The sequence below is a fragment of the Tiliqua scincoides genome, chromosome 4, assembly GCF_035046505.1.
Source record: "Tiliqua scincoides isolate rTilSci1 chromosome 4, rTilSci1.hap2, whole genome shotgun sequence".
Classification (NCBI taxonomy): Eukaryota; Metazoa; Chordata; class Lepidosauria; order Squamata; family Scincidae; genus Tiliqua; species Tiliqua scincoides.
Genome location: NC_089824.1, coordinates 40,380,825 through 40,405,820, shown reverse-complemented (window position 1 = coordinate 40,405,820; position 24,996 = coordinate 40,380,825). Strand labels below are relative to the sequence as shown.

General features: G+C 43.2%; 1 protein-coding gene across 1 annotated transcript; it reads left to right on the top strand.

Moving 5' to 3' along the window:
• Positions 1 to 234: 234 nt before the first annotated feature.
• Positions 235 to 24,446, top strand: DNAJC5B (DnaJ heat shock protein family (Hsp40) member C5 beta). The gene is made up of 6 exons (XM_066623771.1): positions 235 to 254; positions 3,826 to 3,937; positions 7,053 to 7,183; positions 13,580 to 13,793; positions 16,834 to 17,005; positions 23,365 to 24,446. Exons 3-6 carry the CDS (start codon positions 7,077 to 7,079, stop codon positions 23,457 to 23,459), a joined length of 588 nt encoding a protein of 195 aa, XP_066479868.1. The 5' UTR covers positions 235 to 254; positions 3,826 to 3,937; positions 7,053 to 7,076; the 3' UTR covers positions 23,460 to 24,446.
• Positions 24,447 to 24,996: the final 550 nt, after the last annotated feature.

Below are 24,996 nucleotides of genomic sequence, written 5' to 3'. Positions count from 1 at the left end.
TCCGATATTCTGCTATAGGAAAGTAGGTGGGGCCAAAGGACTATCAGGAGTTGTAATTTTCTGGTGTTTTCCCTTACCATTGTTTTCTATATTTTTGTTTTTAGGTTTTTTTGCTTCTTCTATCAGCACTAACTTTGGTGTAGTGTTGTGCCAATATTTGACAGCTTGAAGGAGTTTAAGATATATCATCTCCCCCATGTCACTCCACCCCTGCTTTGGGATTTACACTGGCTGTAATTACGCCACCATTGAAGGTATGTCAGCATATCATTCCACTCACAGAATCAGGGCTAAAACAGCAGGACTTCATTGTCATTGATGGAGTTGTAGCTGTGTCAGTGGATGCTGTCATTTTGCCAGCATCCAAGGGAATATGGCATATATCCTATGCCACTCAGAACAGACAAAACCTGCATAGGAGTTTGCTGTTATGCTATTTGTTCCCAGAAAGGGATGACACTGCGGTTCCAAAAATATGTGTCCTAGAACATTAACAAGAAGCTGGATAACTTAGAAATATTGCCACTGTTTTCAAGAGAGAATTGTGAGCACTTGTGACTGGAAAGGTAATTAATAAACAATATAAATACATAAATATATACAGAATAAATACAGAAATATAATACAAAGAAATGCATCCATATTAATATCAGCTTCTGTCTAACCCACACTAGACATTATTTATATTGTAGAGAGAGACATTAATTTGAGGACTCGTATCAAATATAAATTATTTGCTACTGTATGACACCAGAGGGAGCCATAGGCTAACAGAACGTTATCATACAGTGTGATTAACAATCTTAAAACATCTGCAAAATGTTGCAGAAAAGTGGGAAGAAAGTCAGGACCCAATCCTATCCAACTTTCCAGCCTTGATGCAACCTCAATGAAGGCTCGAGGTAAGTGAACAAACATTCCCTGACCTTGAGGAGGCCTCCATGATTGCCCCCCCCCCCCACAGTAGGATGCAGTGCATGCCCCATTGGCATAGCTACATCAGTGCTGGAAATTTTGTATAGGATATGGCCCTCAATCTCCAGAGAGTGTGAAATCTGTTACAACTTCAATTGTTTGCAGTAGCAGCTCTGGAAGGAGAGCTGGGTTGTTACTGCCCCTAGACCTCCTCTCACTCTCTTCCACATGTAAGAAGGGATCAGAGCATGGGGTGGGAAGGGGTCTGGAGGGGGGCAGTGGACAGATGTAGTGAACAAGGCACTTCACATCAGCTCACCACCACCTCCGATCTGCCACTCAAAACAAGTGGCTTCCACTCCACCTCATGCCTAAGCCAACCCTGTAGCCATCCCCTGAACGCTTTTAGCTCTTTGTATTCTCATCTCAAATCTCTCCTTGTCCAACTGTCACTTTACCAACATTCTCTCAGCCCCTCTAAGCAGGTAGAATTCAGCAAACTGATTTACATTATCACTTTCCATACAGGAAGCTATCTAGTTCATACTACTGCTAATCGGAAATTTAGAGAAATGTTTCAAACATATTCTGTTACTGTTCTAACTAATGATGATTGATTGACCTATTATCTGCTGATTTAGCCAGTGGTTTTTTGAACATGGAAGAAACTGTTGTCTTCACAAACTGTTGAACACGTTGCCATGGAGTACTCATGAAGTTTATAACAAAGTAGGCTTCCCCATTACTTTCTTTGCCTTTGGGATCAGGGTAGCCATCAGAGATTGGCTAGGTCATACTATGGATGAGGGCCAGAAGAAAAACAGAGAAAGACCAGAAGAAGAGGGCCAGAAGAAATTTCAGAAGAAGTTGGTGGATAATTTGTGCTGGAAGGGGGTTGGCAGGGGGAATGTGACCCTGCAGATTCTCCTTGGCCTCTCAGTTGCTTTTGATACCATCAACTGTGATATCCTTCTAGATTTCCTGATGAAGGTGGACCTGGCTCTGCTCATTTCTTGAGGGCAGGATCTTGAAAGTGGTGATGGAGGACTTTTGTTCTGTCCTGATTTGGCTGGGGGTGGGTTCCACAAGGCTAATTTGTTACACAAGGCTAATTTTTAAAATAAGTTTTGTTTGACTGTATTTTGATTGTTGTTTTATTGTTTTATCTTGTTTTTTGCCCAATCCAATTGGGCCATGCCGCCAGCAGAACACATGTTCCGCTGGCAGTGACTACTGCAAAAGCACCATAAAGTGCTTCTGGCAGCACGCCAAGTAATGTGCTGCTGGGGCACCTGTGGGAAGGCCAGAGCCTTCCTGCACTTGTTGGTTAGCTCTCCTGCTGCCCACCAAAGCAGGTAAGTCTGCGGAGGAGGCAGGGGTGGGGGGAGGGTGGAAAGGGGGTAGGGAGAGGGTGAAACTGGGTGGGGAGAGGAAGCTGCAGGAGGGGTGGATTTGACAGTGTTGGCCCACTGCCCTTTCCCCCACCCCCTTTCTCACCTTGGACTTACACTAGTGAAATTGCTAGTGCAGGTCCAAGGAGACCCATTGCAGATTGGGGGGCTTGCGCAAGGGTATTTATATCCCCTTTCCCTGCTGTAGCCTCCCAGTCTGCCCCCCCCAACTGGATGCAGTGCACCCAGTTTTTGGGTTCGGCTGCATCGGGGGGGGGGAGAATAGGACTGGGCTGAAAATCGTGGTATGGATTGTTTTGGGTTGCTGTGAAGAAAGGCATGATAAAAATGTTTTGAAATAAGGGAAGATAGAAGTTTTGAGAAGTACATAAGTTGAGCGAATACAGATAGTGGATGAGTGATGGACATAGTAGCAACAGTAGAGGACATTAGAGAGAGGACAGAAGTGCATTCAATGGAGCAGAGGGCTGCAAGGCTAGAGTTTTCCCCCTCTGATGTCTGGCATAAAGCTCTGTGCTGATTTAGCTGCCAGAAGGTATTCCTCCATCCTCACCTTGCCCTGGAAAGACTGAGTATTCTGGAACTTCAAAACTGTTTCATAGGTGACACCTAATTAGTAGACCAATCCTGTCTATTTCTATTGCTTTATCTTGAGCTGAACATGAAGGTCCTCATTGCTGGAAACTCCTGCAATGATAATGGTACACAGTGGAGAACTAGCAATGGTAAGTGGTTTAAGATGCTACTGTGGGGCCTACCTGGAAATCACAACATCTCACCCCAGATACGGGGCGGGGGCACAAGCGGCAATTACTCATGACAGAGGGGAAGGCACTGTGAGCGTTTGCAGAAATGCTTCCTTTTTACCATGAATTCCCAGGTTCTAGGGCTGAGTTTCTGGTGAACTTTGACTAAAGTAAGCTCCACAGAGGATTCTACACTCTGTTTCATGGGATACTCTAACTGACCCAAAGCAAATCTTTCATTTGTGGTAAACCAACAGTTGATAATTCAAATTGCTATTCTCCCTGTCTTTTGGAAAAAGAGACATGACCATTTCAAGTTCTTTTCCTTAAGCTTTTTGAGAACCAGAAGAAGGAGGACTGCACTGCCTTTAGATGCAGCATAGACTTAACAGAGAAATGTTTATTGACCCTTAACTAGACTCAGTTAGTCTGTTACAATCCAGCAAAGCAGAGCCAGGATGAAACCTAATCAAACAGGATGTGATGCCATTTTTGGCATCGTTGGCTATCATGCTATAGCAACCTTTATGCTCATTAATGTTTTATTCATTCTTTCATGGGCCTTCAGAAGGGATAACCAATTGGCTACTAGAGTAACAAAAAAGTAACCAGACCCAACTGACCTGTTTAACCCCATATGTGAAGGAAGGAAGGAAGAGATACAGCAGCCTCCTTTCATGGAGGAATTGTTGAGGTAGAGAAGCATTTTCCATTTGCGATGTCTTCTTTCCTTTTTTCTCTCTGTCACACAGGATAAATAGAATGTGTTTATAAATCCCACCAAAGCAATACAACACCAAGATAACGTAGCAAGTTTCCATGAAGGATCCTCTTTACATATACCAGGCTTCATTTTAGAAACAGGTATGTTTTCTGGTCTGATCTGTGTGGTATTTATTTGATGAAAGCATGAACAAATTAAAATGTAATACATTTTGATACAGAATGAGATGCATAATTGTTTTTATGAATGTGATGTGTGTGTACCAAGTATTTGTGCAAGTCAAAGGATATTCTATAGAATTATAAGAATAGCACGCTTATTGATTTCACTTATAGGAGCAGGGCTCAATATTCTTTAGGTACAACTTTCCATTTTTTTTCTCCAGTAAAATGTAGACTACTGAATGCTTTTGATTAATACATTTTGTGTTACTCTTGCAGCTATTTTAAGGCTGAGATCCTATGTTGAGATCCTATGCAATCGGTAATCCCTTCTGAAAGCCCATGAAAGAATGAATAAAACAATAATGAGCGTATAGCATGATAGCCAATGATGCCAAAAATGGCATCACATCCTGGCTTGATTATGTTTCATCCTGGCTCTGCTTTGCTGCAGCAAGTGCTACCCACCCACACCCCACCCCACCCCACCTTTGGATGACTTTTTACTAACATGCATGGATTGGGCTTTAAGTGTGAGCAAATCATTAGATTTGACCTTAGCAAAGTCAAAAAGTGGGATACATGCCCTGGATTCCATTTGAGACCAATACATGCCCTGGATTCCGTTTTAAAAAACTGTATTTTGGCTGCATCCTGTCCAAACAAATATCTAGGGCAATGTTTCTCAAACTGTGGGTCGGGACCCACTAGGTGGGTCACGAGCCAATTTCAGGTGGGTCCCCATTCATTTCAATATTTTATTTTTAATATATTAGACTTGATGCTACCATGGTATGTGACTGCATTTGGGGAAATTTTACAGACCTGCGCTTTTAACAAACTACTATGTATATTCTTTTAACAATGATAGTCAATGGGACTTACTCCTGGGTAAGTGTGGGTAGAATTGCTAAAAATTTTCCTGCTAGATGAGGTCACTTCCAGTCATGACATCACTTCCGGTGGGTCCTGACAGATTCTGACAGATAAAAAGTGGGTCCCAGTGCTAAATGTGTGAGAACCACTGATCTAGGGTGTTTTGTTGTTGTTTTTGTTTGTTTGCTTGCTTTTTTGTTCCTAAGCAATCTATATTAGAACATGAAGCTAAACAGTTTGTTCCTGAGTATGTGGTTAGATTGTAACTAGGTAATTATGTTAGGTTCCAATCCTACGCGCATTTAGACTGCTTAAATCAATTGAAATTTTATAGTATTAGAACCATGAAGCCCCATCCTGGTCATGTTCAATGAGAAGTAAGTCCTTAGTGTACTGGGGCTTACTCTCAAGTAAGAATGCATAGGACTGCAGCTGTGCACCCAGTTCTATATATGTCTACTTGGATGTTTGTTCTACTTGCTAAATGAGGCCTACTCAGTGCCCAATCTTATCCAGTTTTCCAGTGCAGGTGCACCTGTGCCAATGGGGCATGCACTGCATCTTGTGGTGGGGCAGCAGTCACAGAGGCCCCCTTAAAGTTTGGGAACATTTGTTCCCTTACCTTGGGGCTGCATTACGGGTGCATTGATGCTGGAATATTGGATAGGATTGGGCCCTCATTTACTTACTACTGTTGAGAGTGCATAGGATTACTTAAACACATTTAGCAGATGTTAAGGCCCATTGATTTCGGTAAGACTTTTTTGAGCAAACATGCTTAAGCCATTTCTGCCCAACGTTGCATATATACAACAGGGATCAAATGTGTTCACCTATGGGCAGGGCAGGAATGGGTTGACTGCACTGTACGTGTTCAATTAACTGCCTATCGTATTTATAGTGTGAAATCTATCACTGAATTCTGAAGTTGGGATTTCTTTTTTAATACAGTAAAACACCACCAGAGACCTTAAATAGCGTTTGGTTGTATTTAATCAATAGGGAGTTTCACATAGGCAGCAGTGTTGTCCTGAAAAGTTGCTGTGCCTTTGTAATCTTTGTAATCTTATATTGATCTGTTATCTTGTTGCAAAATATTCTTACTAGCTTGGATCCTGTTCCACCAATTTCATTGGATGCAACACTAGCCCCCGTGTTATTGTCATGTTAAACATGTTGCAGATGTACAGTTCTTAATTAATAACATGCAATGCAGTCCACAACTTAATAATTAAGAGACCTGAAATGACCCCTCATTCTTTATGGCAGAGGAAAACCAACGTTCATTTCGCTTAATGCACATGTTCAGTTGCGACATTTATTTCCTTTGGGAAAGTTACTACCAATGAACCGCAAGCACTATCACATTAATATATTTATTTCAAGAACACAATAACAGAAAGATGTAATGAATATAAAATAACATCATATTTCCCACTGGAGATGAAATGACTGTTCCTAAAGTTATTAATTTAGCATAAACCTTGAGCACCATTTATTACTTTGCAAAAGCAGGGAGGGTAGATAGCATATCATCATGGTTTACCTTACAAACTGAATACAATGAACAAATTTCATTTGTTACAATCTGCATCCCTAGCAAAATGTGACCCAGTAAATAATGTATGAATTGGTACAGGATAGGGTTTCTTGCTGAACAATGTGGGGAGGGAGGGAGAGAGAGAGAGAGAGAGAGAGAGAGAGAGAGAGAGAGAGAGAGAGAGAGACTAACCATCAGTTTTATTTGAAATGGAGTGGTTAGTATGGGTTGTTTTCTTGATGTATTAAAAAAAAAATAATGGAGCAATCCCATGATTTACTGCCTCTCACAGAATCCCTGTGACCCCTGGCACAGAATCTCACAAGATCAAAGCTGGTATGACCATATTGGATGACCTAGAACTGTTACCAGGAGCTGAGCAGGACACAAAGTGTGGTGTCCCAACATGCTTGTCCTGATCCAACGATCCACTTCACATATACAGTGGTGATCCTGGCTCTGGTGCTGCCCAGGGCCACAACTGTAAATTACCCCCACACACACACCGGCCAGGCTGCCACCCCCTCCCACCAGTTGCACCTGTTGCTTCCCATCTGGAGGCATTCGGTGGAGAGATGTTTTTCATTTTGCAAATCACCTTGAAGCATTTCACTGTCCAATGAGAAAATAACATTACAAAATTTGACCCCTGTGGTGTTTTTTTTTCTTGCACACTAGAGCTGTTGGAAATGCATTGATAAGATGGCAGAACAAAGGCAGCGTGCTTTATCAACATCAGGACAAGCACTCTATGAACTTTTGGGCCTTGAGAAGGGAGCATCCCATGAAGAAATAAAAAAATGTTACAGGTATTTTGGAAACTTCTAAAGCACAGGCAGCACAAATGCTTGTTTCACAGTAAGACATCACACTGGGGCACTTTTGGGGTGGGGGAGGAAAGGTGGTTTAGTTGACATTTTTACCATTGAGAAGGAATTGGACTTTATTCTCATTAGGAATATTCCTACTCTGTGATGACAGGTTGAGTCTCAGTATCCATGAGGGTTCTGTTCCCAGAACCCACATGGATGCCAAAAAGCGTATTAAAGGAAATCCATTTAAAAAACAATGTCTCTTTGCTCAGTGATTTAAAAACAGCCTTGCTGACCTTTGTAATGCAGGACAGAGGCATCAGGTAGACCAGGGGTGCCCAAACCCCGGCCCTGGGGCCACTTGAGTCCCTCAAGGATTCCTAATCCGGCCCTCAGGGAGCCCCCAGTCTCCAATGAGCCTCTGGCCCTCTGGAGACTTGCTGGAGCCCACACTGGCCTGATGCAACTGCTCTCAGCATGACGGTCAACTCTTGCATGAGCTGTGGGATGAGGGCTCCCTCCACTGCTTGCTGTTTCACATCTGTGATGCTGCAGCAAAGGAAAGGCTGGCCTTGCTTTGTGCAAGGCCTTTTATAGGCCCTGAGCTATTGCAAGACCTTCATGCATTCATATAAGTTGCATCTCTAATATAGTCATTTATGTAAATTTATTCAAATTTGAAATGTAAATTAATTCTTTTGTTTCCTGGTCCTCAACACAGTGTCAGAGAGGTGATGTGGCCCTCCTGCCGAAAAGTTTGGACATCTTTGAGGTAGACAATCAACCCATCATTCTCTCTCCAGACACTTAGAAAGGCTTCACTCCATGACAGCGACCCCTCCCTTCACCCAAAGCTCAACGCAGGGAAAGAATGCAAAGAGGAGGCGATAATCACTTGCATTCTTTCACAGACTCAGGGGGAAGGGAGGATTCACTTGCTTTGGAGTGAAGCTGTTCTAAACGCCTGGAGAGAGAATTATTGATGGATTGTCTGGCAGCTGCCCTCTCCTGCGTTAACAAGGCTAGTGTTAAACAACTTTTTTTCTTTATTTTAAAGGGCCTTTCTCATTGTGTTGAGATAAAACCATGGGTGAAAAAATATGTGGATAATTAGGTTATATTTGTACATGCATCATCTTGGCAATATATCACATGGGCACAACTTTTCTAGTAAAATCAACAGTTCTTTAGCTGATGATGCCAGTGCAGAACTGGTCTTTCTGCAAAATTTTATTCTCACAACACTAGTCAACAAGAGAGATCCAATTGTTAAGGTACTGTCTTTAAAAAGTGCTACTGAACGCTATTCAGTGTGGGACACTTGAGTTCCTTCCTGACAGTTTCCCCTCCAAATCAAACACAAAGGAGCAAAGAGGAAATAAAATGTGGATAAAGCAAACAGAAGAGGCATATCAAGTCAAGGAGCTGGGAGACCTAGGTGGCATCTGGTTTCATAGCCCTTCAAGATACTGCTTCCTGTCCCTCCTGGATCTCCTGTCCCAATACACCCCCTCCCCGCCTCTGGAACTCCTTCCCCCATCTCCCTACCACCCTTACCTGCCCCAGCAGCCGTCGGGCAGAATGCAGCTCCTAGGTGTAGGCCTTCCTGCAGTGCCACTTACTCAAGCAATGTTGAAAAGTGCTTTATGGTACTTTTACAGCATCCAGTTCTGGTGCTGTGGCTGCACTGCCAGCCACCAGTCCTATGCCGGTCTACTCAGAAATCCATTTGTAAGTCCAATTATAGTAAATAGGACTTACTCCCCGGTGAGTGTGGATATTATTGTAACCTATGTCACTAACTTCTGCAGTTGGATTGGAACAATGCAGATTTCTTGACTCCTCACTTCTTTTTACACAAATGAATGGCACCTTTGTAATGTTAAAAATCATTGTGACCAACTAATGCTTGAAGCAGCTGCTTGGCTCACTAGAGATTTTGTATTCATGTCTCCAGGAAACCAACTGCTATATTAAACATGCAGAAATCTGCAGAAAGTGTCATCTTGTAGGGTTTGGTTCAGTTTGGTTTGAACAAATTGCACCTGAAACTGTATTTTTAAGTCAACAGTGTCATTTCCAGAGGTATGATTCAGGGAAGGTTCATAGGGCTGTTGTCAGACTGGCAATGCCACATCCAATCATCCTCCATTCCTCCAACTCATCGCTGGAGATTAATAAATCATTTTTCCCCCTCAAAGAAATCAATGAATAGGTTTTGAAAATCCTTCTGTCAACTTTTCCAAAAGAGCAAAGTTGGAGTCAAAGGGGAAAATTGTATATATCTTGCCTGGGATTCAAGCACAATTATTCTTTTTAGTAGCCATTATGACTTATTTATTTATTTATTTAAAAGATTTATTTGCCACCTTTCCTCTTAAAAACTAAGATGCCCCAGGCAGTTATGCTTGGTTTTCTGCTCTACAGAAGCTATGTACGTACATCCTTTTTTACCCACAGCTGGACACAGGATTTTATAATGATGGGCAGGGTGTGTGTTTAGTAATATCAACCCTGCCACCCATGCCATTGATACTGCATCCCAGAACAAGAAATAACCTTGTGCTATTTTTAAAGAGGTACTCTGCCCAGGTCTGCAGCAGCTGGTATCTCTGGTCAGTCTGGCTTGATGTGGCCAGTGTCTTCAGGTGGCTGAACAGCGAGTAGCAGCAGGCCTTGAGGAGCAAGTCTGGTCTACTTGTGAGGAGGGAGATGACTTGTTCCTGACCCTTCCTGATTGCTGTGGCAACCAGGGAACAGGAAAGAGATACAGCAAGGCTCAATGCCAATAAAGGTTCTCGAACTGGATACAGCAAGGCAGGAAGGATAGTGAACTAGGCATAGCTGGAAGTGGGGAGGTATCAAAGTGAAACCATTAACGTGCTGATGAAGGGTGGGCAAGAATGCACTTGGTGAACAGAAGATTGGTGAAGCTGCTTTACAGGGAGGAGGAGGAGAAGGGTGACCCAACCCCTTCCTGTCTTAGGAAGTCTTAGGCATTATAGAGAGTGAGACTTCTCCAAAAGCTGTAGCTCTGGGGTTGCCCTTAAAGGGTAATCCCTCTCCTTGGCTGGGTGGGGGCCAGTTGAGAGGGTAGAGATGTGTGAGGCAGAAACCTCATGTCATCCAACACTCCCTACCTCCATGTACTGTTGGCAGCTTTTTGAAGGGGCAGAAAGCATGGAAGAGGCTCAAAAACAATGGCTTTATTTAGGCAACTTAAATAAAACCAGGCTTTTACTGCACTTTGGCAAGATTTCTTCTTGTTCTTTCTTAGTACTAGTGCAGCAGTTCTCATACTTACCCTAGTCTTGGCACTCTTCTTTCACAGTGCCCTGTTGCAGCGTGGCATGGTATCATGCTAGCCACAGCACTTCCTTGAGATCTTGCACAAGATCTCATGAGAATCATGCAATTGTAGCTTGGCCATGATGATGATGTCTAGGAGAGCTGGGAAGAAGAGGCTGCTGGGGCAATCCCACAGTGCCCCAGTGAGTTTGCTGTGGCGCTCCAGGGCGCCATGGTACACAGTTTGGGAACCACTGTACTAGTGCAACTCTTTGTGTCTGGGGAAGCTTTTTATTTTAAAAACCTAGTATGCCTAAAGCTGAGTATACCAGAGACTTTTTACTGGCCACAAGCATTAAATGTATAATCATCAATAATGACCATATTTATGGAGCTTCCTGTTTGTTTGTTTTTTTCCCAACATTCTGGGGGACAAAGTTTCTCTACTCCTGGAGGACAAGAGTTGTCATGGAAGAATGCAAAGTGAACTGAGTTTGATTTTGCATTCTACATGAATAGTGATGATTTACATAGCAATCTATGGTAAAACTGCCAGCAGTGCTTTCTCCATCTTTATTAGCAATTACAGGTAGAAACAGAGGCTGCTTCTGAGTGAAGTGGAAATTATCAGAGGGACTCACACTTAATGGAATAGTTGTAAATACTTGCAAAACAAAATGATGAGTCAGACTCTTGAATTTCTTTTAATTGATCCTTTAACTTATGTGAATTCATTTCATGAATCTAAAAACCTGCTGCTGAACTAACCAGTTGGCAATGCTGGATATAATCCTATACTACCTGACTTCAAATTTCCTGTTGTTATTAGTTAGCTTGATACTTGCCAGAATGACACTACCTATGTTATTTTAAATGTTGTAAACATGATGTCACTATATGATTTTTTCCCTCCAATTTAATATGAATTTATCAATTCATAAATAAAGAGTTATTTATAAATTAATTAGAAATAAAGAGTTAGCAGTATTTCTAATTAAGAACTTTGGATAATACTATAGTACAGCAGTTCTCAAACTCCCTGGGAGTTTGAGACCCCGGTAAGTCTTTGCTGGGGCAGAGTTGGCGGCGACACAATCCCAGATGGCACCACTACCAGGGATCAAGGGGTTTTTTCCAACTTACCCCTTCCTGAGCTGGCCTATGGGGGGGAGGTGCAGGAAGCTTTGTGGAGTCCTCTGCAGGCTCCCCATGTTTCAAAACAATCAAAAAATGCAATTACGATCTACTTAAGGTTCTGTGATTGCAACCCAGAAGTGGGTTGTGATCACAATTTTTATTGTTTTGAGGTGTGGGGAGTCCTGCACCCCCCTGAAGACCAGTGCAGGTATGGGTAAGTTGGAAAAAAGCCCCTTGGTCCCTCGCAGCAGTGTGATCCTGGGGATCGCGTCACTGCCTTCCCCTTTTCTCTGGCCCTTAAAGGGCCAGGGACAGTGCTTCCCAGGCTGGTGGATCATGACCCACCAGTTTGAGAACCACTGCTCAAGTACATTCTTAGTTATGCCAGTGGAATATTCATGGGAACCAAGAGCTGTTCCTATCTGTTGGCACTATCACATTCTCTGCACCAGTGAACATGCCGTACACCATCATTCTCTGCACCACCACTGCAAACATGCCATCACCTTAGGAGTTATTACAGCATTAACAACAGGAAGATGCTGTTACATATATTTGCTGGGCAGCCGAATCCTATCCAGGACCGGGCTGCTGGCCAGAATGCGTTGCAATAGCAAAACACACTTCTGCTGTCACAAAATGGCTGTCAGTAGTACACAGGGCCTCCCTGGGTCTCAGAAGGCCTAAGGCCTTAAAACATCACTTTCTGTCTTCCCTGAAAACTGTAGGTGATGTTCTAAAGCTTCCTGAAAGCCTCAGAACACTCTCTGGATGTGACTGGAGCATTGCTCCAGTCGTGTTAGGAGGGGATGCAGAAGTGGCCCAGGTCAGGGGGCAGCCTTGAAAGGTGTGCTCACAGTGGCACACCTTCCAGCTATGCTACTGCCAAAGAGACCTATTGCAAAGTGGGAGGCTTATGCGAAATAATTCCCTTTACCCCTCTGAAGCATTCCACTCTCCCCCCTCTACTGGATACAGCACACTCATTTTAAGCACAGCTGAACTGGCAGAGGGAAAAATAGGATTGGGCCCTAAGAGCCCAATCCTATCCAATTTTCCAGGGCCGGTGCAGCTGTGCCAATGGGGCATGAACAGCATCCTATGGTGGGGAGGCAGCCATAGTGGCCTCCTCAAGGTATAGGAACATTTGTTCCCTTACCCTGGGGCTGCATTGCGGTTCCACCAATGCTGAAAAGTTGGATAAGATTGGGCCCTAAGTCTCCAGAGGGCAAGATGTTAATGAGTCTTGATTCTTAAGTTCCCAATAAGAGAAATTTCACAGAGATATTGTCATTCCCACCTTCCATATATTATTTTTAAGAATATTTACTGCTTTTCAACAGGAGTAGTTCACAAAGCTATTTGCTTAGTAAAATAAATCAATAAGAAGTTCCCTGTTCCCAAAGGGCTCACAATCTTTAAAAAAAAAATACAGAAGAGAAACCAGCAACAGTCACTGGAAAAGATACCATGCTGGGGCAAGGAGGGACAGTTGCTCTCCCCCTGCTATATATAAGAGGACACTTATATACGCTTTGAAAAGTGCCTCTTTGCCCAGTTAGCACAGGTATAAAACACCCCCATTATTTTGCCTAATTTGCACAATGGTTATTGCCCCTATGGTAGAGAAGATCAGTCAGAAGATTATGTTTAAAAATAATTCTTTGTTTGCTGCTTGCGTCATTTCATCTCTCAGTTGCACAGCTGATAATCTGTCAAAAGTATGCAAGTTAAAAACTAGCGAGCATGCACATTTAAGAAAAAGAAAAGCAAAGACTTGCATGAGCAAAACTTTCATTGGCGTAAATATAAAGTAAAACAATGATTCTTCATACCAAATCTACATTAGTGGAAATCTTTGACTATGAACCTAAAAATGTGGCCGTCTATACATTCGGCTCAAGAAAGAAACATGTATCTAAAACTATCTAATCATATTTTTCTTCTTTTTTTTCTTGCCTGTTGAAGGAAGTTGGCTCTGAAATATCATCCTGACAAGAACCCTGATAATCCAGAAGCTGCAGAAAAGTTTAAGGAAATCAACAGTGCTCATGCAATACTAACTGATGCTTCCAAAAGAAACATTTATGACCAATATGGATCATTAGGGCTGTACATAGCAGAACAATTTGGTGAAGAAAACGTCAATACATACTTCATGCTTTCTAGTTGGTGGGCAAAAGTAAGTGCTTGAATCCAAAGATGTTTCATCCTTTTTCAGAAATACAGTACTTGTATGATTCTCCCTTTCTTTAAGAGGCACTCTAAGATATTCAGGTAGGACCTCGGTTATCCACTGATTTGGTATCCACTGATTTGACTCACCACTGATACCGGTCCACCTTTAAATGCCTTATAACAAGGGAAAAAAGCACTAAAATCCAATTTCCTAACTTCACACTGTTAAATAATTATAATTTAATTCCATTAGATTCCATTATTCACCCCATTGAGTGGCTGAATGTGATATAGTGTCTATACCAATGCAATTTGGGGTGGCAATAGACATTTAAAATAGACAATGCATTTGGGGATAACTTTCCTATTCCATTGTCTTTCTATTATCTCTCCTTCCTTCCTTTTCCTCAGGTATGTGTTTATAATATAAGCCTCTGGGTAATGTTTTAGTCAATTTAATTTATAGTCTACATTATGACTTGATTGTTAGCCACTAATTATTATTATTATTATTATTATTATTATTATTATTATTATTATTATTATTATTATTATTATTATTATTATTATTGACTAAGGACGCAATCCTAACCTGCTCTGGAGCAGGCAAGCCAGCGGGCCTGCACTGCATCCAAGGCAAGATTGGGGCTGCAAGCGGCTCAGCCTGGGGCAAGGGGAATCACTTCCCCTTACCCCGGGTAAAGCTGCAGCAGCCCCAATGGGCCTACTTGGATCTGTGCCACCTCAAGAGATAGCGCAAATCTGAGCAGACCGGGACTGCTCCAGGCTGCCCAGAAACAGGGTTAGGATCCAGCATAACCGCCACATCCTGAACCTGCCTCCCACTCATCGCCCACCCCCAGGAACAGCCGCTATCCACCCTCCCCCCACCCCAAAACACCTCTTCTCCACCTCCTCTCCACCCTACCCATGCCCTCCCCCAGACCCCTGCATCAGCCAAGCTCGGCCAACTCGACTGACCTGCCTCCCAGAGCCTACATCGGCGTGAGGAGGCTGGCTCATGTCTATGTGCCAGCCTAACCCTGCTTAGGTTGTTGTGAAAGTGCTTTATGGCACTTTCGGGACAGCCTTGGGCTGACGCAAGGCCCAGTTTGGATCAGCCCCGAAAAGAGGGATAGAACAATTGGTTTGCAGTTTCCTTTGGTCTTGTTATTGCAGCTTTCACAAGAACCTGCACTGAATCAGTGCAAAATTCTAGGTACGTCAGTGTAGAACAGCATAAGGATGTGCTTTGTTGAAACAGCTACACATCCAGTGCTTTAGCAAGTACAGCAAAAATATAATGAAGCACACCTTCAGGAAAGGCTTATTAAAGGATGTTTCCTTGTTCCTTTCTTATACTAATTAAATATGCTACATGCCACTTTTATCGCCTCAAGACATTAATTATATTTGAAGCTGGAGCTCCAGGTTAATTTTGACTTTTATTTCAATAATGACTATGAAAATGACTCATTGCTCAAAGTGAAAAGTCTTCTTAGTGTGACAACCAGCTAATAAGTTATTGCGCTACAAACTTGGCCCTATTTTGATCTATATATGGCATAGCAGATGCTTAAGCAATAGTAATACATAACACCAGGTGTGATTTATGGCACACCTTGGTGCCTTGAGAAGGGGCTGGGGAGAAGGAAGTGGAAGATGTGAGGAGGAAGAGGCTGGAAGAAGAAAAGGATGGTACAAGCTGAACTGGGCAAAATGGATCTTGCGGTTCTGATGACATCAGAGTTCTTACTCATCTAGTTATGTAATCCTAATAGTTTGGCATTTGTGGGTGTATATATCACAAACACAAGCATCTGAAGCAGTGTATGGCCAAATGCGTTAGGCCTCAGGCATCAAGCATGTGTCAGATCTAACACCTTATGTGTAATTCTCTCTGCTATTTTGAGTTACAATGTCTTTGGGGCAGAAGAGATTGTTACTTTAAAAACTCACTTTCTGTGCCAAATGGCAAGTCTTGTTTGTCTATGTTCTGTTTAAATGAGTATTTTCTAATACTCTTGTTTTCATTTATGTGAATTATTTCTGTGAATATGTCAGATTTGCCAAGTGAATCTCAAAGTACAGTATCTTTAGAGAGTTCCGCATTGTGTTTTTTTTCTTTTTTCTTTCTCTCCTGATGGGTCTCTGTGTCTTTTATAACCAGGTGATTGCTGGATATTCAGTAGCTGCAGATTTCCCAAGCATTGAGATGCAATGGTGGGGTATTTGCACATTGACTATCTGGCTGTCATGTAGCTACTAGAAGTTCAGAGTCTCTAAAAGTTCAACAATTCTTGTGCAAATATTCCAATATAATAATATTAATTATTATTATCATTATTTAGAAATATAGAAAATATAGAAAATAAGTTCAAAAAATGTACTAGCCATTTCTCCACTCTCTATTTATGTTGGGCATTTGAGGCACATTGATGGCCTAAGACATGGGTCGACAACCTACAACTCATGGGCTGGATCCAGCCCATTACCCAAAGTCATCTGGCCCATGTGGAGCTCAGCTTGGGAGGCAAAAGCCTCCCACCCAGTTTGCCATTTGCTTTTGCCCAGTTTGCCATGTGCTGGACAGGGCTTGGTAGACCCACCTGCTCAGACTCACTGAGCCCCTATGCTCTGCGCAGCCGCTTCCAGGAGCTCAGCAACCCAGAAGTTTTGTGATGACATCATCAATGAACTTCTGGTTCCTTTGCCTGAAGAGGTTGCCGGTTCCTGGCCTAAGAAAAAAGAACCAAATATTTTCCAGTTTGAAACTGCTGATCGGCCTGGAATCAGCCCTTAGCCACTACAAACAAGCAGGTGTGGTCTTTGGCTACCCAATTGAGAACACTATTCACTCAATCCAGGTTCCGTCTAACTAAAACAGGAAGGGTGGGTTAAGGCTAAGCTGAGACCCACCGATTCAACAGGCCAAAATCATTTTTAAAAGCAAATTGTGTCGAGTTCATTGAGTGAAAAATGATGGTATGTATTATACTTCCCATTCAGAAGCCTCATGTCTTCCTCTTCCCACTTCCTCCAAGGGCCTGTTTGCAGTGTGTGGCCTTTTGACAGGCTGCTACTTCTGCTGCTGCCTCTGCTGTTGTTTCAACTGCTGTTGTGGAAAGTGTAAGCCCAAACCATCAGAAGAAGAGCAAGCTTTCTGCATGTCTCCTGAGGATCTGGAAGAGCAAATTAAGTCTGACATGGAAAAAGGTAGTATTGTGGTGGTACAGATGGGTGATTTAGAAAGAAAAAAAATAAGAAAGGGAAAAAAATCAAAACACTGATAGTGTCTCAAAGACATACCCTGGTTTCATTCCAGCTGTTCAGCATTGGTGGTGTTAATTTTAGAAAGGATACTAAATTGAAAGAAGTGTTAATTGAATTCCTCTCAACCTCAGGTTACTTTGTTAAGGGCTCAGCAGGTGGCTGCTTGTAATTGTCACTGTTAACCCGTGTGCTTTGCGCCCCCCCCCCCCGACTTTTGTTCTGTATTATTTGCTTAACAGCATAGTCATTTCTCCTGGTATAGGTTCTAACTTGCTTGCATGACTGTGATGCACGCCCTGTATTTTTTCTTTATTTTTTTTGCCCATTTTTTAAACGCTTTTAACACCCAGAAGGGTGTACAGGTTCAGCAGCCTAAAAAGCAGCTGCAGCATCCTTCACAAACAGCCTTTGTTTGGAAACTCTGTTCTTCCCTGACCATGTGTTGGATGTGGATTCAGGATTTGTTTTGTTGCCTGGGTCAATTATTCTGCTCAGCAACTGAGTTGTCCATTGGATGGCAAACCTGTCTGTCTAGATTCAAGGGGTGGGATGGAGTAATGTAGGTGTGTTCCACTCCTCCTATCAGGTAACTTGATGACATCAACAAAGCACAGTTATATAGGCACCAGCCCATAGGAATTCTCCATTCTTCTCTGCTAGTTGTCTGAGTGACCCATTCGCTGAGAGCTCAGAGAGGAGCACCCATCTGCTCACCTGCAAGTTCAAGGACTGGGGGTTCCTTGAGCAATATAGGTAGCTTAAGCTAGAGACTGTCTAGGTAGACTGCATTGTTTCTCAACCAGTGGTACAGGTACCACCAGTGGTACTTAAGGTGGTGTCTGGTGGTACCTGCAGAACCTCTGAACACCTGCCGCCTGTCAGCAAGACCAGGAATGCAATGCAACAAACAGCAGTAGGAGGCTCAGCTCAGTGGGCAGAGCTTCAAAGCATGAGTTTCCACACTTGAAAAAGCCCTCCTGTCCATCCTGAGCCTCTTACTAGTGTTTGTTGCATTATATCTGGCCTCCCAACCCAGTCGTAACTAGCAATTATGTCTTTGCCAGTTACATCTGGTGGTACTTCCAATAGGTGGACCATGTGAAGTGGTACAGTGGAGGACAAACCTTGAGGAACACTGCACTAAGGGATTACTTTAAATTTGGTTATCGTCCTGTGACTTCATTTGATGAGTGACACACATTAAATAACTAGGCTCCTAAACATTGCAAAAGGAAGAAGGGCATTGATCATAGCCTGGGAAGGGTGGCCTCCTGAGAAAATGGCATCAGTAGCTGAATTCCATTCTCTCAGAGTTTTCCATCTCTAAAGCACACTAAGTTTTTAGTATCCAATAGCTCACTGCACAGAGTGGAAGGTTTTAATTTGGACCCTATACTCAGGTTTGTTTCATTTTGAACGATTATGTTGCTCATGGACGTTTTTAAAATCAGCGCCAAAAAGTCATTATTTTTTCATGAGTCAGAGCTATAAAATTAAGGCCATCATTCTAAACTGCATGAAATAATTTGTGTACAAATAGTGTTTGCTACTTGTGGACCAAAGTAGGCATTACAAAGGCAATCCTTATTTCCCTCATTACAATCATTCTGGGACAGAAGAGGCATTTGGAGGGGAAACTCTGCAGCTGGGAAACAGATGCTTAAACCTTCCTTGGCCTGCTGCTTCTTCCCTGCAAATGTGTCCATACGTTTTTTAAAAAAAGATTCCCTAGCCAGATGTCAACACTGAAAGTGAGCCAAACTATGAGCCAAGCAGTGGACAATATCCATTGGCACCATTGGAAGCTTTTCCCCCCCAGGTCAAATAGGAGTGGTGGGAGACCTGATCTGGTTTGGAGCCATAGGAAGAAAAGGTTAAAGTTTCCCCTTCCTCCATGTGATGGCCCTGATTCTGTCTGGGCCCCTGCATGGCTGCTATTTACATTGTAAATCAAGCATTCAGATCCCAATCATTCTGAAGACATATTGTATCATCTAGTTTGGTCCTGCAAGGAAAATGGCTTCAGGTGGGACTTTCAGTTGGGGATGTGGCAGATGCAGGAAGGATTAAGCCCTTCCTTCTGCATGCCTATCCTGCTCTGTCAGTGTCCCCTGCATGCCCCTTATTTTGCAAATACATTTAGATGACCAATAGCAATCGCATCTAGTTTAGCCCTCAGGCTCATACCACTCATTACCAGTTTTCACTGTAGCTGAGTAGCTGAGTATACTTGCTTAGCAGAACAAATGCTCTTCTGGATGTCTGTTAGCCTAAAATAAATTCTGGACTGAACATGCGTGGCACCTTTTCAAAACATAATAATATTACCAGAATGGAATACTTGGTTTACCATAAAAGATCTGGAGAACTGGGCCTAGTTAAAAAGGTATCAGTGGAGAAATGATTCATGAAACAGCCTCTGCGTATTTAATAACTGCATAACGTACAGGCATTCAACAGATGCAGCGTTGCAGTCACTGCACCCCTATTCTGGGGAAGTTGTGCCTGTTGAATTTCTGCATGTCAAGCAGCAATGAAAGGCACAGAACCTTTTTCAGAGGAAAAAATGGATACCCCAACAGGAGGCTGGTCTAATGACTATCGGAACTTTTGCAGTACTGATTCTGAGATCATACATTTGGGGGGGGGGGAACACCCAATGGAAATCTAGTCAGATCTCAGGCTATTTACATAAATGTGATGGAAATTATAGTGTTTCTTATCCCAGAAAATCATATCTGTCAACCTTCCTCTACATTTGAACATGTAGTAGCAAATGATTCTGCTCCAGGGAAGGAGGTTCAGTTTCAACTGAAAGAACAGTTGAAAGAAAATGAATTTTAACCAATACAAGCTGATGATGGCTGAAACAATATCCTTGATTGAAAATGGTGAACCCTTTGCAGAGTGGTAAAAGATCTGTCTCTTTACCATAGTCTTATTTCCTGGGTGGTGAGGACAAGCCAATGCCAATTTGCATCTATGCTTGATGCATTTATTCAGAATTTAAATTGCTTAGCACTGAAGCTGAGATGAAACAAATACAAGGCCAGGTGGCAATCGTCTTTTAGGAACCATTCAAGCTTGAATGTCCTCGACATTCAAGTTCAAATTGTTCTGAAATCATAGAGATGACTTTCTTTCAGATCTCTATCATGTGGTTCAGAATTTGACCATGACATCCTCACATCTCTTATTATTTATGTCATAGATTTGGGGATCAGAATGGAATCTTTTTCAGGCTCCTGTTTAGAGACATTCCTCCTAGCTTGACAGGGCTGATCCATGTTCCCCCTAACACCTAAGGTGGTGCGCCAAATGTGGCCACTTTTGCAACCATTCTTAGCTAGCAGCACATCAGCTGTTGCTCTTCCTGTTCCCTGAATTCAAAAAAAGGAGAGGGGAATGAAGCAAAAAAGGAAATGAGGAGGAAAGGAAAGTGATGGGCTAGCTCAAGCCACTCCCCTCTCCTCCCCACTTCCCCTTTTGCTACATTCCTCTCTCCATGTTTGAATCCAGGGAGCAGAAGTGGTGGAGATGGAAAGACAGAGGTGGGCAACCCCTCTAATCTTCCACCTTGAGGCGACCACTTCAGCTGGTTTCATGAATCGGTCAGCTCTGCAGCTGGGAGAATAAAAATGGAACTTTATGTATGTATGTATGTATGTATGTATGTATGTATGTATGTATTTGATTTGTATTCCGCCTTTCTCCCCGAAGGGCACCCAAGGCAGCTAACAATCAAGTTAAAATACAAACAAACAAGGATACAAATAAACATTAAAAATACAAAACACTTAAAAACAATTAAAACAAGAACTTTATTAACCAAAGCTCCACTTCATAGGACTAGTGGGAAATCATCTAGGAACCATCAGTCTAAGATGGAGTGAAGAGATTGTAAAATGTATAAGTCATGCAGATTAAGCAGGGTAAGGTAAATAGCAGACATTTTCTAGATAGGCAGAGCCCAGTCCCACTGAGGTTCCTTAGGTGGGCAAAGCAGTAAGTTTCTTCAGGGGCATCCACTCCCCGTCGGCTTCTAAGCTGTTCCTTAGAGAAGGTGAGAGCAAAGCAGAGAAGACGCAAAGCAGAGAAGATGCCGCCACTATGCTTTCACAGCCACGACAGGCTCAGAGGTTGAGGAGGAGGGATCGCTTTACACAGTCATCCGACACCTGAAGAAACTTACTGCTTTGCCCCCCCTCCAGTAATGCCCCCCTCCAGTAATGCCAGTGCCCAGTCCTTCCCAGATATTTGTAGATGATGTTTTAAAAGTTTGTTGTGGTGTTCTTGTTTTTCACAAAATATCGTTTCATGTTCTCCACTTTCCCAAACAATTAGAAGTTCCGGGGCAGCGCTATCTGGGTTTGGTTTTCCTTGAATGAGGTAAAACTGGGAACTTACAAGAATCTGTGCAATGCTTTATTTACAAATACACAAGAGGAGCATAAGTGGAGAAAAACAGTATGCTCTCTCGCCAGGCAGCAAATCCAGCCTCCATATCTTCCATCAGTTTACAGGTCATTAGCTGCAAGCCCTGGTGTCCCCCAAATATTCTCATGGGGAGGTTTCCAGATGTCAATCATTAGTCCCCATTGAGGAAACATCAAGCAACTACCTTAGGCAGTCCCTCAAGAGGGAATAGTTACCCAGCAGCCCATTAACACCATCTCAGGTCACATTGAGAGGGATGTCATTTAAATGATCAGGAGTGTTATTTCAGTGGTTGCAATTCAATCCTGTTATTTCAGTGGTTGCAATCCAGTCCGGCAGCCTGTTTATCCTGGGTGATTCAACCCACACTTGTCTTCTTGTTTTCTCTGTGGCATATGGATCAAGCTAGGACCAAATGTTGACAGTATAGTCATCAGTGCTGACCTCCTACAATGACTGTAGGGGTTTCTGATGGAAAAGGTGCTGATCTCTGTGAAAATTCCTACCAGAGCACCATGCTGTAAACATGAGAAGCTACTGTCTATACTATCCTTGTGGCCAGTCCAGAAACAAACCAGCACAAGATGGACCCTCAACACAGCAAAGGCAGAACCCCTGTTCTAGATCCCTTCTGCTCTTTCTCCACTCCCTTGACTGGAATGCAGCACACAGATATAGGAACATCCCGGGTCACAGATATAATAATAATAATAATAATAATAATAATAATAATAATAATAATAATAATAATAGTACAGGTATTTATATACCGCCTTTCTTGGTCATCAGATTTCTCCTCAGACTTTAAGTCAAGGCGGTTTACATAGGCAGGCTATACTAAATCCCAATAGGGATTTTTACAATTGCAGAAGGTTCTGTCTTTCAAGAACCACAACATTTCAGATGGATCTTTTTATGATCTGGTATCACATTCTGGCCTCCATTTTCCTCCCACACAGGCTGACAGCGGCCAAAGAGCAGATGGAATAACTCGGCTAGGCTTGTCAGCTGCTTCAAGGTCTCGCCGTTCACGGTGCCGGTGGCCTCGAACTGGTGACCTTCAGATGTTATCTTCAGGCAAACAGAGGCTCTACCCTCTAGACCAGACCTCCTGCCCTATATTCCTCCAGATATAGGAACATTGTGGGATGGTGCCTAAGCCAGTGCCCAAATTTTCTCCCCCCTTTTAAAAAGTGCATGCACCCAGACCCTCCACTTCTCCCTCCGAACTTCTCCTCCATCCTGGCTACTTCTTCTAAAGGTGGGCCCAGGAGAATGTCAGAAGTAGAAGAGAATTCAGCTCCCAGCACCCTCCTGCCAGTCTAGTTTAAGAAAGTAGCCATGCAGTGGAGGAAGAAGGAGGCAGCAAGGGAGATTTCATCCTCTTTCAGTCACTATACTTAGGAACAGTACTGTGACGTCCTCCTACCAGCCTCTCTAATAGTCGTGACAGTAAACATCTTAGGCATCGGTCCTTGGCACGTTTAACACTTATGGCCCACTAAACATTTTGGGAGTATTCAAGAAGAGCCCACTGCACATTTCTGTACTTTTTTTACTCAGAAGCATTGGATTGTGCCATGAGTCATTCTTGCCTGTCATCAATGCTGGTGCCAGGCTGCTGGGGGCACTGGGGCAAATCAGTGCATTGGGTCTTCCCATCCCCTGATGGAGCACTGGACTGCCACTGTACTGAGGGTTTAGGGGTCAGCCTGGCCAGGTGGCCCCTGATGGGTATGAGCCCCTTAGCCAGTGCCCTGCCTAGTCTACCCCGACGCAATTCCTGCATGTAGTCAAAGTTTTTGCAAGAATGACACAAAAAACAAATGTGCGCTCAATGATGTCTGTTTGCTTCTTTGTTTTAGATGGGGAAATTCCAATTGTACTTCAGCCTACAAATGCAACTGAGAAGACCCAGCTTATCGGAGATGGTCGCCGTAGCTACCGTACAGATTCATAAACAAACAGCCATTGAGGCTGACTGAATGCATTGAAAAGGTCCTGAACTGTAAAGCTCAGCTGGAGCACTTTCACACATGACATGAGGGCTGCTGCTACCCTACACACATTTACTTGGGAGTGAGTTCCACTGAACTCAGCTGAAACCTCCTAAGAAAAGATGTGTGGGACTGCCAGATTGCACTGTAAAAGCATCGTTGAGTCCCTCAAGCACAGATCACTTGCACATATGAACACTACAGTGGAATATGAAGTGGAAAAGAGTCATCTTTAAACTACATGTTCAGCCTAAGCAGAGTTGGTTTTACATTCATGTTACAGACATGGGATGTTCAAAAAGTGCTGTTGGTGTCATGTGTGAAAATGTCATTAGTCTTTTGCGTAATTTCACCTGATTTGTAGTTTCGGCTTGGGGCTTACAACCCAATCCTATCCCCCACCATTGTCCATGATGCCACCGCACCGATGGAGCACACACTCCATTCAGTGTTGGGGGAGGAATACCCACAAGGCCCACCAGAGATATTTTTTCTTACCTCTGGGTAGGCCTTTTGACTGCCTATGAGTCTCCTTGAACCCGTGCCAGCTATGTAGCTAGCACAAGTCCAAGGACAGAAAGTGGGCAGGAGAGTCTGGGAAAGAGGGGATAAGATCCTGGTGCAAGTTGCTGCCACCAGGTTCCATCCCCTCTCTTCCACAAACTTCCCCTTGCCTTCTCCCCTCCCTATCCTAAATCTCCTTCTCTCCACTCACAACACACCCCCACCACTGACTTGCCAGGGTTGGCACAGGCCAGCACTTTGTGTAGGAGGCTCTGAACTGCCTGGCAGTCACATAATGATTGTGCTGTTGCTGGGCCTTTTACAACAGTGGAACTGAAGTTCTGCTGTTGTAGAAGGCCCATAGATGGCTGTAAGATACTATAAGATACTGTTTCTCATTTTATCTAGGCACACGGCAGCATGACCTGGCACAACACACAACACTGCCTCTCTCTGGAGAGAGAGGGAGAAAAAATGCTCCATGCTCCATTGTGTGGTTTTCTCAAACCAGGAAGTGCATGATTTCTGGTTTTATTTAAAGGGATTTGCTCCTTTGTTCACACAGTCCCTGTAAATAAAACTCAAAAGTCCCGCACTTCTGGGTTTGAGAAAACTGCACAAAGAACATGGTAAGGAAGCGAACAATCTGCTTTTTGTTCAAGGGAGAGATCAATGTAGCTCTGCCTGTGGTGGGCTAGGGGGAGGCATTGGCAGTGGCAGACTCAGGGTGAAGGGCACCCTAATCTGCCACTCCTTTCACCACATACCATGATGCAAGCTGCATTAGGTGGCTTCAGCATTGGGCCGGCCGTGTCCAGGAGCATTAGAAATTAATAGAGTCAACTGCTTCTTTTTCCAGCATGGACTTGCAACCATATGGGTCTATATGTGAATTCTGTTCCAATTAAAATGCTTTCAGAGCCACAGTACTGCACCTGCCACTCTTTCAGTAGCTAGGAGAACTAACTGTTTTTCCTTCCCTTAGGAAAATGTGAA